The 16,362-nt window shown below is 38.7% G+C and overlaps 1 protein-coding gene across 2 annotated transcripts in view; it reads right to left on the bottom strand.

The window, feature by feature from the left end:
• LOC112154571 (testican-2) overlaps nt 1-8,453 on the bottom strand; it is a 38,662-nt gene extending 30,209 nt beyond the window's left edge. Inside the window, exon 1 of one of the 2 annotated variants that reach the window (XM_024285612.2) lies at nt 7,987-8,453. In XM_024285612.2, coding sequence (XP_024141380.1) covers nt 7,987-8,163 — 177 coding nt within the window. In that variant the 5' untranslated portion in view covers nt 8,164-8,453. The remainder of the gene's footprint in view (nt 1-7,986) is intronic. The other variant, XM_024285611.2, reaches the window with a different exon arrangement.
• Between the last annotated feature and the right edge of the window lie 7,909 nt (nt 8,454-16,362).

Raw genomic sequence — 16,362 nt, forward strand, 5'->3', positions numbered from 1 at the left:
CTCAGCAAGAGGGTGGGGTTGCTCCGCACAAACCGTCTCACCCTCAACTCGGAGGGGAATTTCTACTGAACTCCTGCTGCTCTGCAGAAACTAAGTCCAGAAACTATGTTGTTTTTGGGTAAAATTGGTAGTCATATACCACTACTAAAATAGCTCAATAGAGTTGGATTTTAAAGTAATTAAGTGAATAAATGTAACAGTTTTTGTTTTCTTTTGTATTCTATTGAAAATAAATTCAAAATCTTCTTCTGACCTGTAGGCTGCAGTTTGATTTTGAATCTATTTTAATTTATTACCATTTCAGCTTCTAGCTGCTTCAGTGACCTTCTGTTTGTAAGGTTTTCTATTGTTTACCTATAGGGGTACAATTATTTGGTAATTTTTTTGTTTCAATTGCTGTCAAATAGTCAAAACAGATTTAAAAGCAAAATGGCAACATTTAATGCTCTCCCTCCAGCAAGGCATTGAGGAGCTTCACCAGTAACTGAAGCCTCTCAGGCAGATGCCATTATAAATAATGCATGAACAATACAGCCAAGAGAAGAACCTCGGAATAGCTAATTATTCGACTCGACATTTCAGCAACTCATAGAGAAGTTAACAAGTGAAGAAGATGGAATTCGGGCCCTCATTGCTTGAGTTGTGTGTGTGTTACTAGCACACTAATGGAGGAGGCACTCCATTAGGAAATCTATTAATCTAAATGTACTGTCTTATAACGTAGGAAGCAGTCTCCTATAGTTCCCTGTGAAGACGAAACGAGGTTTTGTTCATTTGGGTAATGAGTGCGGGAAGCGAAGTGGTGAATCACACGTGAATCACCGTGTTTTCTTTGATTTTTCGCAGGAAATCGATGGCATGGTTTTTCATAGGAGGAACCACACTAGAATTCAATAAAGCACCCATCACCGTTATGTTGGACAGCCTTTCCTCTCTGCTGGGAATCACATCTGCTGTGCAGCAAACTTCCCCATTTTCACCTACAGTCAACAATGCTTTTTCAATATAATTAGCATGCAAAAAACCGAAAAAAATCTCCCAAAATGCATTTTTTACCATGACAATCCTTTGAATTTACTATCAAAATAGGAACAACTGTCTCATTTAGCTGTAGAGGGCTTTTATTGTGGGTGAAAAGCCTCATTATCAGATTCCCGCAGTCACACACTGCATTCTTACTGTAACTTCTCATATAGGTTATTACACTGGCGGTTAGCACCTGAACATAAATCCTGTGGGAGCATAATGAATGGCTGAGGCTGATGATGGGAGCAGAAAAATGCACAGCTGGCAGTGTCTCTCGGAGTTAAAATAGCTCAATGTCAGGGTGCAGCAGCATCACTTACCCTGAGATGTGGAATGAACCCTGTTTTGGCATTTGTCAAGCTTTCACTCGGGGGGTGATGTGGCTGTGAGGGTCAGTAACCCTCATGAGCCATTCGCAGTACAAGACTTTAAATTAAAGACTTGGGTGTTGTTCATTACAGTGGAACTGCAGGTATACAGATGCAGGAGGCTGGAAATTTGCTTCTGCATTCTGACTAAGGGCGTTTTTTTCAACTTACCTCCTGATTACCAGTAAAGCAAATGTGTCCTTCATAGAGGACATTTCTAAATCTGAATCGTCATATCTGAGGCGTCAAAACATTTCTTGTTGGCTAAAAGCCACAATCTTTGTGGCATCCAAACACAATTTAAAAAAGGCATCTCTAAATGCACGTTTTCTGTTAAAAATTGACTAAATGTTTGGAAAAGTTTTAGATTTGTGGCTTTGTGGATGGTTTACCTGTAATATTTTTTTCATCTAATGCTTCCTAGCAGGTGTGAACCAGTGGGGGAAAAAGTCAATAAAATCATTAAATTGTCGTTAAATTAATCTAAATGAACAACAAATGAAAATGTTTTTATTTACCCCCCTTCCAAAATCATCTGCCCCTCTCCTGTCCCCCTGTCTAAAATGTTCTAGCTCCACTACTGCCTCTTAGTATAAAGGGTGAAAGTCACAGTAGAGAAATTATAGAAAAATCAAGCTTCAAAAATGAACCTTAACAGCAAAATTGAAGGTGAATTTGAAAAAATTAAGTGGTAACTTTAAGAAAATGTCTTAAAAGCAAGTTTACATTTCAGAACCATTTTATATTTATTAACCACAAGTCAAAAAACAAATGCATTATTTGTTATCAACATTATAAAAACCAAAAAAAAGCTCAAACAGATAATCTTTTTACAATTTCAATGTAAAGCATCTCATTTAGCTTTCTCCATCCTCAGGCAGCACTGCATAAAAAAACTGCTGCACCACAGCAATCAATACATATACACAGTGGTTTCTTGGAAAAATCACCTTTACTCAGCTCAGTTATTTGCCGCATCCTGATATGAGGCCTAAAATTACATTATAAAACACCACGTTCACTGTGAAGATGTGTTATATGGCTAATTTAGTTCATTTTTGACAAAAAAAGACACAATGTTGCAAAAAAAATGGACTGTAATTAATTAAAAAGCACAAACGAGCAAACATGACTATATTTGTGCTGTCGCACGAGTGTGAGGTTTTTACTGATGCAGTGTTTTGCAAGGACACGGGGCTCCTTCTGCTCCACAGATTAGCTTTAAAACAGTGAATTTGAATTATTGAAAGGGCTGCCTGCAGTCTGGATCTGTCTCCGGAGGAAAATTTGTTACATCATGAAGAGGAGAAACCCATGACGAGGACCATAAAGCTCAGACTCACAAAAATATTATTCAACAAAACTACAGCAGCGAGAAAACTTAATACTTAAAGGGAAACGGAACAGGACAGTTGGAGGCTGACTCCGATCTCAGCCCAGATTTGTAAAATGTAAAATACAAAGGAGGACGGGACGCTGAGTGGAGGAGGTGTGGTTTGGATCTGTGATTAACAGTGAGGTTATGGAGAGTGGTACCGAGGAAAATTTTTGTCAGTTTCTTCACAGAACTTTCCGTGGAGGTTGAGGATTTTCCTCTACTACCTTCTCCTGAGGCAGGCGCTCATAGTCCAGACTGAAGTGGACCAGTATCTTAGTGGTAAAATGACGCTATCAGTATGAGCTAGCTATTAAGCAAACAATCCCGAGTGAAATGTTCATTGCAGATCCCATCACCAGAATGGAGTTTGTTGGATTCAATGTCAATTCCACTCAACCACGATTGTATAACTTCCAAGTTCACTGGAAAGTTGAGCAAGCCAATAGATTTTTGACCACCAAAGGCAATACATCGTCGAGCCATGCAAAGGCTAACACGATAACGATCAACCGTTACTGAATCAAAGATGGGAGGAGCTTTTAAACAAGAGCTCCAGAGCATGATGGCGTGAAACTCTTGAAACGATGTGGGACTTACACAAGTTGACCAATCACAAAATTCGACCGTAATACCTTTTTTCAACCTGTAGGGGGCAGCACACAGGTGGTTTTATGCTAGGTTCTCACTGAGCGCAAAAAGGCCTCAGTTTTTTTATTTTAATCGTGCAATTTTTTTAAAAAAAAGCTTGTATTGATGTTTGTCTAATCTTTGTCAATATTTATGCTAATCTTAGCTAAGGAACAGGGGGGCACTGCCCCTTTGTAGCTCCGCCCATGTCTTAAGGGTGAAGAAATGTTGAAAACAACATGGTGAAAGTGCCTCTTAAAACCATCTCAAAAACTTAAAAAAATAAATGGTTTTGAGTATTCAGACTCTTAAGCATTCTGGGTAAAGTTTTAGGAAATGTTTCAGATTATTTCAGATATTAAGATGAAAACATGACTGTCTTGTTTGCATGGAAATATCACCCACAAACCCTGATCTTACCATCAAAAAAATCACCTGAAAATAAATCTCATAGCAACTGTGCTTCATTAAAAACACTCTTCTGAAGTAGAGCAGGTGTGATCCTTAACCAATCCTCTGTGGTTGGCATAAAGGCTGCAAGGCTTCTTAATGAGGTCCCTATCTGCAGTGTTCAGAGAGGTAAGAGGCTCTGGCTGCCAATGAACAGCGCACTGTTGTTCACACGAAGCGATGGCCTGCGCTCCTGCTGAGCACTCTCGCCCAGCCACCAGAATGCAAAGCACAATTGTGGAGGAGAAAAAGAGTTGTCAATGAGTTTCTTTCTAGCGACGCATTCGGTTCATGGCTTCATCTTTTGAACGTGCATCATGGTGGTGTGCAAAAACAAGTGCAAACAGTGACATCTGGACATTTTTAAACGTGTGATTGACGCTTCAGTGCTGACGTCTGTCAAAATGCAGCTTGTTAGCTGTCTGGATTGCTATTGACGCGTCTTTGTTCTTCCTTTCAGCGTTCCTTTATTCTGTTTTTTTTTTTTTTTAACTGAGATGTGGTCTAAATATTACAGCTTGTTTTCACACTGCAAACACACCTCACGGAGGCAAAATCAACTTTTTCTAGCTGGTGTATCATAGAGAATTGTTCTATTTAAAGCTAACTTGTAGATTTTTAGTATACGTGACTCCAGGAACTTGGGTTTAAATTTGACCTTAATTTGTTTGGAAATATTTGATTACATTTGAACTAAATACCCAATTTTTCTAAGGGAGAAATGGAGCTTGTTGCCCTATCAGTGGTTTTAACTGCATTATTTTGCCTGCTCCTGATTCATGATTATCTGCATGAAGAAATGCTCAGAAAACCCATTTTAAGCCTAATTTTCTTCATACATGTCCTCCATCATGAAAAAAAATACCATAAGAGCACCAATAACACAATTCTCATTGAAGCTGGTCTTAAAGTACTTAAGCTCAAAAGTCCAGAGCAGCAGAGTTGGAGGAAAGAGGTGAAGAGGTGTGAGCAAGCAGGTTGGAATGTGTGGAGGAAGGTTTTAGGTGTGTTAAAAGGTAAAGTGTGAGAAGCCATGTTGTTGGTTTGTTGTTTGTTCTGAGAAAAAGACAGTAGCAGAGATAAAGATATGAGGTTCTCTTTGGGAGTGATAAGAACAGAAAGGATGGTGAATGAATCCATCTGAGGAACAGATCATGTGAGATGTTTTGGGGATAAATGCAGGGAAGCAGATTGAGATGGACTCATTTAGAGGAGGAGTTACCAGGAAAGAGGCAGAGAAAGACCAAAGAGGAGGTTCATAGATGCAGAGAAGGAGAACATGAGGGTGGTTGGTGTGAATGAGGTGGATGTAGAGCAGAGGGTTGGATGGAAGCAAATGATTCTTTGTGGTAACCCTCTAAAGCAGGGGTCCCCAAACTACGGCCATCCTCTGCATTTGGCCCACCCCCCCAAACACTATCAACGAAGAATATTTTTTTTTCTCAATTTGACTGATCGACCCACATAGAACATGATTTTTTATTCCACCCTTCTGCAGTCTGAACTGTGACAGAAGATATGTAGTAGCAGCTAGAGGCCAGTGGGGAGTCTGGTTTCAGAATCTCTGGACTTCATCAATGTTCTATGCAGATGATGTTGTTTTATCTGCTTCCTCAAACCAGAAACTTTTCAGTGCACACTAGGGCAGTTAACACTGAAGGAGGCCCTATTCTTTTACCCAAAGATCAAGAAAGCAGTTGATAAATGCAAAAAATGTCAAATCAACGGCCTGTCATAGATTACACCTCTGCATTTAGCCTTAGCAGAGGCTTAACACATGCAAATATGTAAAACAAGCCATTATTAATTTATGTAAGTAAGCAACAGCCGGACTTTTCAAGATGCCAAAATGAAAGTCTGAAAATGATTAGATTAAAAAAAAAACTCCATCATCTTGTCAGGAGTCAGAGCTCTGACTCCCCCTCTGGGCACCAGCGGGAACAGTCACCAGAGTACTAACTGCACTTCATTTCCCAGAAGCCCCAGCACACAGTTCCTGGTTCCTGCTCAGCTGTCTCCAATCATACAATCACCTACCTGCTTCTTAAGCAGCACACAGAGCCACACTCACTGCAAAGTTTTGTTTGTGCCACCCTGCCTGCAACACCGAGCGTTTATTCCTGGACCTGTTCTTCTGCCTCTGACCCTGTTTATTCTGATTGCCTGCCGCCTGCCCCTGACCCTCGCCTGGACTCTGACTACTCTACTCTCTCGTCTCGGATGATCCCATGCCCGTGTATGACCTCTGCCTGTCTGACCCTGCTTAGTTGTGTGGACTATTAACTCTGATAATGAACCTGCTGCACTTGGAACCAGCTGTCTGCCTGTCTGTGACACATCTAAAGCAGGGGTCTCAAATTTGCGGACCCAAAGTTGATATTTTGTGGCCCTCGCCTTAAAATGAAAATTCAATATCTATTAAGCAATATCTCCTGCATGTCCACGCTTCTTTGATGATAGTTTTGTATTTGCTTTGTAATGTTTCAGCTTGCTTTATATTTAAAACTTTACATTTGCTAATGTTGTTGGATCTGGTCATCAGAAAAGTCCTTAGCAACAGTTCCTAGCATCATTAGCTCCTGTCATTTCACAGAACATGTAGAAGATATTGCTTAGTAGTACATAGATATGAGTTTTTAATAAACTTGTTCAGTAGACATAGACAATGGACTAAAGATATAGATAGTGGATGCAAAAACATATTTTTGGCACAAAAATACGGCCCAGCCTGAGCCAGACTCTGCCTTCAAGTCACATGGCCATGAATAAATAAACACATTAAAATGATCCTTAAAAACTAGCAAAATGTGGTGAATCTTGATCCTAATTGTAAAAGAAGTGCTAAAATTCTCTTTGCTATAAAAAACCAAGCCACAAAACAAACAAACCTATGTGCACTGTAGGATAAAATGTCCCATAGAGCCCCTCAGAGAGCCCTCATGCCACTCCGCTCAACCGGTCTGTCAGTCAAACCCTGATCCAAACAGACAGGTGAGGAAAACAGCCGCAAACACCACGGTGGAGAATATTTAAAATGACATGACAGCACAAATTTGTGATTCAATTACAAATTCTCCCGGGGTCCAGCCGGGGCTATCGTGCACGCCCCTGCATAACAACAAAGATCAGAGAAGGCACTGAAGCTTCTCTCTGGCTGACACTGATAAATACCATTTGTCTGGGGTGATATTCTCCCCAGCAGTGGGGTCCAACAGTTTTTTGGTTGTCAGAGTGGAAACTTGGATCTGAACCTCCTTCCGTGGAGATCTCCAGCATCCAGATTCGAGTCTTCTGTCCTTTAGCAGCAGGGGAGAGCTGCTGTCTTATGAAGTCCTGTGTTCTTCCGCCAGAGCAGCACATCATGTGCAGACGCTTAAATCTGTGTGCACCAACTGAACGCTCAATTTCAGCTAACTTTCAGGAGCAGTTACTGTTCTTTTATTGCCATATTTAAGACTGGTGTAATGAGCAGCAGGAGCCCTTTGAGATTCATTTAGCTCAGATCCTGCTTTTATTTATTTTGGCCAGCTGAAACCCAGACACTCAATAAAACACACACAGGCAAAAAAAAAAGGAAAACAATAAGTGACACTACAGTACCTGACAGTCAAAACAAGACAGCCATTACTCACCACAGCAAAATGAAATGACTCTCTAGTTCAGCTGATTCTGTAAAATCCAGTCTGCATGGCTAATGAAAAGCTTTTTGTAGATTGTTTATGAAAATTAAGGAACATCTCCTTTAAAACTAAAATAAAATAAAGTTTAAAAATACTATATTCTTCCATGCCAGCCACTTGTTGTACAATAAACTGATTATTTGGTCAATTATCTGAAATTTTTGGCATTTTATGCTATAAAAACATAATCAGGCTGCATTAAATGTTATCAAAATTAACAGTTTGGAGTTATAAAAGCAATTAAGTATTCATCTTACTGTGTTTATCCAATAAAATAAAGGTTTTTAAGTGTGTTTCCTGCAAATTTTGTGAACAAAAAAAGTGCTGTTTTTAAGTTAATAAATTCAAAGGACAATGAAATTAATTAAAACGAAACAAAACTTGGAGAAATAATAGTGCAAATACACCAGTTTTCTCCACAGGATGAGACTCAGAAAGGATAAAAAGCTGCACTCACATCTCTGAAACGGTTCCAGTGTTTGATCTTACGGCTGTACTGGGAGACGGTTGACAGCCATTGCTCGTCTTCCATAAAATTCCCGGCTCGTCCTGCCTCTTTCCCACTTTTGACGTCCACCTGCAGAGAGACGCCCAGCAGCAGGGAAAGGCAAGCTGCGGTCCTCACGCCGACCATGCTGCTCTGGAGGCTGGGGGGAGGGCTGGGTTTGGTTTGGGATGGATCCTGCCTTCTGTCCTCCTCCAGCCACTGATCCACATGCAAGACTGTTGCTGCTGCCTCCACGCACTGAATGGAAGCAGAGGCAGAGGAGGAGGACAAGCGCAGAGAGAGGAGGAGGAGGAGGAGAGAAAGAGTCAGGGAGGGAGGGAGGAGAGGAGGGAAAGTTAAAGGAGAGATTAGATCCTACACTAATCCTTTAGATTTATTTCAGTTCCACCACCACTACTCATTAAAAGTCCTTTCACACTGCAGATAAATCATCCAAGTGGAACAGATTTTTGTCAATAGACCTCTGATTAGTCAGAATGTACTAAAAGATTTCAGGAGAAATCACATTTTCTGGCAAATATTTAGACCCGAGGGCTGATGTGTGCATCACAGCTCAAACCACAGACCAAACAAAAAAAAAATGTCAGGAAATTTTCTGCAGCTCACTTCATTCCGTGAGGAAATGATGCACAAAGTGCTCTCACGACTGGTACGACTCCCATGAGGCAAATGAAATTTAATTTAGCTTAAAATGAGCTCAAACTCGTTCTTAATTTCTTCATTAGGGGCACAGGGAGAGGAAGGATGTGAGAGCAGCTCATCCGAGGTGTCAAAATAATCCTCATCATTACTTTTTTGTATTCACAACTCTGACTAGCAGGTTTTCACTTTGCTTCATTCGGCTGTCAGTTATTGAAACAGGAAAAAAGTGGACTTTTAAAGTCTTTTACCTTCAAAATAAAAGACAATGAATAAATCTATTATCTTTATAAAAGAAACAAGAGGTAAACAGAAGAATTTAAACTATCAAATGAATGAAAGTATAAAACAGAAAGCGTAGTTCTCATTTTATCTGCCAAATATTTCAAAATGTATTTATCTGTTTCTTCTTACATGTGTTCTCTCTATGTACTTATTACATGACCAAATTAAATGCAAACATAATGCATTTTAATTTAAATTAAGAAAAATATTTTAAAAAAAAAAGGAAAAAAAAGTCTTTTTATGCATATTGTAGTGTTAGCAGGTCAAAATATTGAAGTGGATAACCATAGAAGGAATACAGTAGTACAACCAAATCCTCAAAATGGGTTTAGCTCTTGATTCTTTGGTCATTTCTTTGCTATCTTTATCTTGAATTTCTCCCATTTATGAGATTTATATAAAATGTATTTATGTATTTATCAAAGACTCACTCAAGTGAAAATTGGGTGTTTTTGGTGTTTTTAACATGTTCTTGTGGCATTTTTCTGATTATGGAGGACATGTATAAAAGAAATTAAACTTAAAATAACTTTTATAGGTTTGGCTTCATTCAAATTGTTGTGAATCAGGAGCAGACAGAAACTTGCAGTTAGAAAATCTAATAGGTGGGACGTAGAAGATACTATGGCAAGCCGTAAGCTCTCTGCTCCCGTCCATATGGATGCATTCACTTGTAAACGGATAGATCTGTTTACATCTTTGTTTTCCTCGTCTGGCTCAAAACAAAACTGTACGGCTGGATTGCTCCAAGAAAGATGTTGGGTTGTGGGGGCGGGCTTACTCCGTGTCAACGACCATCTCATCCCTGACTTGGCTCGTGCCTCCACCTGTCCCCTAGTTCCATCTGGATGAAGGATCTTTGGTGCTCCTGTACTTGGTAGTGGACCTCGCCTCTGGCTCTTTTTTGGAAAATTACCAGTGTTAAGCCCATTGAGAGAACCGTGTTGTAATATTGGGCTACATAAATAAATCCAGCTCACAGCTTGGTGGGGAATTTCCTGCCACTCTGGAGGAACTATGTTCTAGAAAGCGACACAGGTTTTTGATTTTGGAGTATGAAAAATAATATGAATTTCAAAGTATTATTACTGAATGAGATAGTGATAAAGTGTCCGTTCAGTTTATGCAACGTAAGCACAATTTGCAATGTTTTTTGAGGGAAAATTTTGACATTTTAAAGACAGCAAGATAGAAGTAATGTACACGGAAAGTTTGCTTTTGTGGAAAATGTAACTTCACTTTTTCCACCTTTTCCACCTGCAAGACAAAAGCCTGGTGAATATTAAGGCATTGATGAAAATATAGAATAATCTTTTACTGCTCTGAACGTTTAAGCATAAAAAAGCTAAAATTTAAAGATGTATAATAGGAGTGAACACATTAAAAATTCATTATGAGCTGACTTTATGCGCTGAATTTATAGCCAATTTTTTTTTCTACTGCAGCACATCATTTTATGTCCATACATATGTTTCCCTGGCACACTACCCTTCTTACATTCTCCCCTTCTGCTCCATGCTCCAAGATAAACCTCATCCTACAGCCAGTTCAGATTCATTTAAGCCGAAGCCTGTCGATACAGAGCGGCCTGAGCAGTCTGGGCCAGGATCACATTTCGGGAGGCTGCTTGGCTGGCCAAACTCACCCTGACACCAACGTCAGAAACCGTTGATGTAGCAGTTGGAGGCTTTTCCTGAGAGCTGCAGAAAGTAGAAGCAAGGACAAGGAAAAAAAAAAAAGAAAAAAAACAGCGTCAGCTAACATTGAAGGGGTGAAATATAAAATATTAGAACTCATTTGTGGCTTTTAGGGTAAGTCAGATGGCTGAAAAGTATTGCAGGGCTAATCTCATGCAGATAAACTTAATAAATAAAATTAGTAATTGGAAGTTGCTACATGCCTTCTAGGACAGTTATTGGGATTAAAGCGTGTGAATTGTTCTGCTTCTGTACCGTGTGAAGACCAGCTCATTACTTTACCAATAACGCTAAAATTCTCTAAACTGCCTTTGGACAGATTTATGACTGCAGCGACACTCTGTGAATGCTTTGTCTCTTTTTAAAATTAATACTAAACACTCAGGATTATAAATGCTGGATGAGACAGCTCCGTCAGCAGCTGTGATCATTTTGCTTCTCAGCCTTCATGGTGGGGAATAACAATGAAATGAAGGACTGGCTGTGATTTTGAATCATCCTGTACCCGACTGCAGGGAGAATATCTGATTTTTCTGTGTATCTAGACTGCATGTGATTACAAAGTAGTTGTCTATAATTAAAGTGATTGATTATTCTTAGAAGTTCTTCCAAAACACTGGGAACAACTTGAGACAAAGCAGAACTGCCTTCAGCTGTCAGACCCCTTGTAAGTACAGCTGTTATATAAGAGAAGCACAGAGAAAAAAGGCAAAATATCCCGCTGAGATGTAGATGGAGCAGAAAGAGAATGCTGCCTGACAGAGATTACTTTAAAACATAAGGTTCTAAGTTTTTCCTTGGTGCATCAAAAAAGCAACTCACCATGCCAGACATCGTGTCCAGTATCTCAAAAATAGGTGCATTTGTTTCTAAGGAGAACTACAGTTGCTTTGGTGAGCCATGGAGCTTGGTTTGATGTCAACACAAAAAAACAATCGAATCACCTTTAGGCTTAGTTTGCGTTTTGAATTCCATATTTTAATGGAGCCCTTCAAGGGAGATTGAAATTTAAAAAAATCTGGCTTCTTGTGTGCACCAGTTACTGTCTCGTACAAACTAGTTACTATCTGGTGCATACCAGATAGTAATAGTGTGCAACAGTTGCTATCCCATGCGCACCAGTTACTATCTCGTGTGCACCTAGCTGGTGCGCACCACTTATTATCTTGTATGCATCATTTATTATCTGGTGTGAACCAGATAACATCTAATGCGTAACAGATAGTAACTTGTGTGCAACAGTTTTTTTTATCTCATGAACGCCAGTTCTTATCTCGTACGATCTACTTACTATCTCGTGTGCACTACTTACTGTGTTGTGTGTACCAGAAAGTAACTGGTGTGTAAAAATTGCAACTATCTTGTGCGCACCAGTTACTATCTTGTGCCCATCTAACTGCGTACCAGTTACTATCTCGTGTGCACTAGTTACCGTCTCTTGCATTCCAGATAGTAACTGGTGTGCAACAGTTGTTATTTCATGCCAACCAGTTACTATCTCGGGCGTACCTGATAGTAACCAGAGTGGATTAATCACTATCTCGTGCACACAAAAAACAGGTTTATTTTTTCACTTAAGAACCCCTATAGAATATATTTTAGCTGTGGAATGTTTTTTTTTTCTTAAAATATTTTAAGCTTGCATTAAATAATGTTATTTAGCAAACAAAAAAAAGAAAAGAGCTAAAAAGCTGATTCTTAGAAACTATTTGACACAAAAAATAACAATGAGATGAATTCCTTCCTGGATTGCAAGGACCATATTCCATCCATCCATCCATTTTCTTGACCGCTTCATCCCGTTCGGGGTCGCGGGGAGGACCACATTTCTTATTGTAATTCTTCTTTTTATCACTCTTTGAGCAGAAATGTCGCCCCTGTCGTATACTCGAAAACTCAGCACATTTTGTTGAGCTTTTGGACGTTTTTAAGCCATGCAATGGCCACAGATCCTACGGCTGGGCCATTTTGTGGCACTGTGTGAAATTTGGCAATTTTCCCATTTTTTTGTCATAGGCCTATAGTTTCAGTGATCTTTGACCTTGGAGAGGCTGCCATCTTGAATTGCTAAAATAAAATCCTCTTTAGTACTAACTAAATAATTTTAACCCCTCTTTGGGATTTTGATCTACCGCTTCCTATCTCCTAGAGTATCATAGCGAAGCTACTTGAAAATAAATGTTTGGTTTAAAGCTTTTAGGTTTTGAACGGCGTTAGCATGGCGAGAATGCAAAAGTGTCATTCCCTGTTGGTCGCACATTTTTACTTTTTGAAAATTATATATACAGAGTCTTCAACGAAGCAAAGATTGTTTTCTTAACACAATTTATCTGTAATTTGAAACACGCAAAGCTTTGATTGATCAACCATTATAGATCTCTTTGAACACACTTCCTGTAAGGCATGCCTTTGTTCTCCTGCGCATAAACCATAAAATTATTTATCACAGGCTCAGCCAACAAAGAAAAGTTTGTTTTTTTGTGCACAATCGAGGCGTATGGATACACAGCCGCTTTCATTTTTTAATAGCACTTCTTATCCCTGATGGATCAGCTCAAAGCTGTGGAAGAGTGGCTTTAAAGTAAAGGGATTACCTCACGTCTGATGCTCTGCCTACACTTTCACACATGTTGATAAAACACATCAATCGCTCAGCGTGCATAATCAGTTTACAAGACAGGAGCGGTGGGGGGAAAAGACGTCTATGATGTGACTTTCAGACAATGCTGAAAGGTGTGGAGGCTTGTCTTAACCATAAATACATTAAACTATCGACATTTTTTTCTCATTTGAACTGCAAACAAACGTTAGGAAATCACATCCTAAAGGTTTGTTCAATAGTGATCTTTTAAATGAATCAATAGAACTGGAACTTTGAAGGCCATCACTAATAAAACTATTTTTGTTTGCATCAACATTGCAAATGAAGATGAATTACTGCTTTTTTATTATTATTTTGATTAAAAATGAAAGTAGAAAAAGTTAAAAAAAACTATGAAAATGTGTTTTTGTCTGTAATAAATAATAAATACTTCATATTCAGATCAAAATAAATGTTTAGAAATAACTAGTGAAAGCGCAGATATTAAAAGACAAGCATCCTCTCCATTTCCTTTGCTGTAAAATCCTATTTGGATTAGAACACTGTGAAGAGCCCATGAATGACACTCAGCAAAGCCTGTAAGCATATTCCTAGATGCAAAACCCCATCTGTAGTAAATCTGAAAGTGCAGCAGTAAATAAACCATACTGGGAGACATTTAATAGGGAATCTCTTGTGACATGCAGCCGAAAGAAGAGTTGCTGTAAATGTGTACGGTTTGATTCAGAAGGATTCAAACTGGGTCAAGCCACAATTATGAGTGTAAAGTTAGTGGAGAGCAGTGTGACAGCTCTTTGCTGCTGCTTGGCCAGCAGGGAAGCTGCTGTGCTGCACTGCAGGCAGATGCACAAGACGAGGACCAAGAGTGCGGAGAGCTGAATGGAAAAGTTCAGACAGTTAAATTGACTTCATTCGTCATGTTTGTGTAAACCTTAAGATCCAATCTAGAGCGGGGCAGAAAAGTATTTTTCAGTAACTAATTCCGTCCCATTTATTCATCATAGATAAACTTCAACTGTGAAAAACAAAAGACAAAAGAAAAAAAATCCATGAAATTAAATTGTATGATTTTTAAGAATTTATTTGTAAAATGGAACAGAAAACAAGCATTTTATCAATAATAAAAGTTCCCACAATCCTTTGTAATGTAACCCTGGTTGGCACTGATAGACCTGTTAGTCTTCACCAGGTTTGCACACACTGTGGCTGCTATTTTGGTCCATTCTTCCATGCAGATCTTCTCAAGAGCTGGACTGTTTTAGTGCTGTCACAGGAAAACAGGTTTTAAACTCCCTAAGCAAATTCTCTATTAGATGGAGGTCAAGTGACTGGCTAGAACATTCTAGAACCTTGAAATGATTTGTTTTCTGGTTGAAATGTCATGTCAATGTCATGCTAGAAGATCAAGCCATGTTTCTTCCTCACAGATGGAAGGTTTTGCCCTACGTGGAAAGTGAAATATTGGATCAATTAACAAAAGTTCTGTAATATGTTACATTTAAAATTATTAGTCTATATCAAATTGCATTTTTGAGTTGAGTTAACCATCAACTCAATATTTCAATTTGATACAAGCTAATAATTTTAAATAAATAACAGAACTTTTGTGTATTGATCAAATGTTTAACTTTTTTTCAGTGTGGTGTCCTTTGACAGCTCTTTGGTTTTGTTCATGGTAGAGAGGTTATAGTCTGTTCAGTTTAAGTATCTTTTATACAGATAATCAGTTCACACAGGAACCATTTGAATAAGTAATTAGTGAAAGATAGAAGAGCTACTTAAAAATGAAGAAGCAGGTATGTGGGGGACAGAATTCTTACTTGTTCTCCACCATTATACAAATAAATTCCTTTTTTTAAAAACGTACAATGTGATTTCCTGGATATCTTCTGGAATCAGCAGCGTCTAAACGTAAATGTATTTAGGAATATAAATTGCTATTGTAGAGGGTTAACAACATAATATGTTACTTTCTCAGGTTTGAAAAAATAGGGCAGATTTTTTTCACCCAAGCATAGCGGTATATTTCCAAAACAACTTTTTTATCCTTTTTTAGCCTTCATCCTTTAGCTGTGAGGTCAGCAACAACAGCAAATATAAGTGTGCTTCCTGTGTTTTATCCAAAACAAGGAATATTGGCGGGAGGATAAAGAAGGATTAAAAACTGTGATTTTCAATGCTACCACTGTCATCTGAAACGTATGTGTTTTAGGAGATTTGGTTCTGGAAATGAAGACAATCAGCCGGTTGAAGGCTACCCCACAAAAAAAACACTTCTATAAAATTGTAAAGTACTGCAAATAATATATATTTTTTCAAGTATGGAGGGAATTTTCCAATCGAATATAACCAAGCAAGGATGATCCAAACAAAACAAACTTTGGCTCCACTTTGAGCGTCCAGTCTCATCTTGCTGTCCAAACACGTCCTCGGTGTGTGTTTGCTTCTAGCAGGTGTGGACAGATGCAGGAAGCCTCCTCACTCAGCACCCTGAATAATTAAAAGACTCCTGCAGGGATCACCTGTCTTTGTGCTGGAAACAAACATCAGACATTTGAAATCCTCTCCCCTTGTTGCTAATCAAGACTGATTAAAACTAGACAGATCAGAGCGGGGACGAGCGACAGCTTACATGAAGCATGGGGGAATCCTCAAAAACTGCTGCTTTTTACCAAAGATCATATCCACAAAGTGCTAAATAATCACTTTTGTGGTAGAAAATTAAACACTTTTTTGGCTTTGGTCTTAAATATTCCAGATGTAATTGTGTTATAACCCCCTACATTCATGATTTGAGGTGACCTTTAAAAGTAATTAAGGCTTCAAATAGATTTCATGCACGTCATTAAATACATTGAGCATGCAAATCAATCATGTTCACCACATTAAAAGAGCAAACATTAAACATTATTTTCCACAGAAAGGCTCTCAATTTTGAAACGTTTGAAAACTGTTATTCCTCTGACAATGTGATCAGAACATAACAAGTTAGTGTGAGAAATAAATAACGGCTTTTTGAAACAAAATGCATAAATTAAGTAAGAGGCTGTTATAAACCCTGCTAATTGTCTGATTGCTGAAAGCAATCAGAGTATGTTGTTG

The sequence above is a fragment of the Oryzias melastigma genome, linkage group LG19, assembly GCF_002922805.2.
Source record: "Oryzias melastigma strain HK-1 linkage group LG19, ASM292280v2, whole genome shotgun sequence".
NCBI lineage: Eukaryota > Metazoa > Chordata > Actinopteri > Beloniformes > Adrianichthyidae > Oryzias > Oryzias melastigma.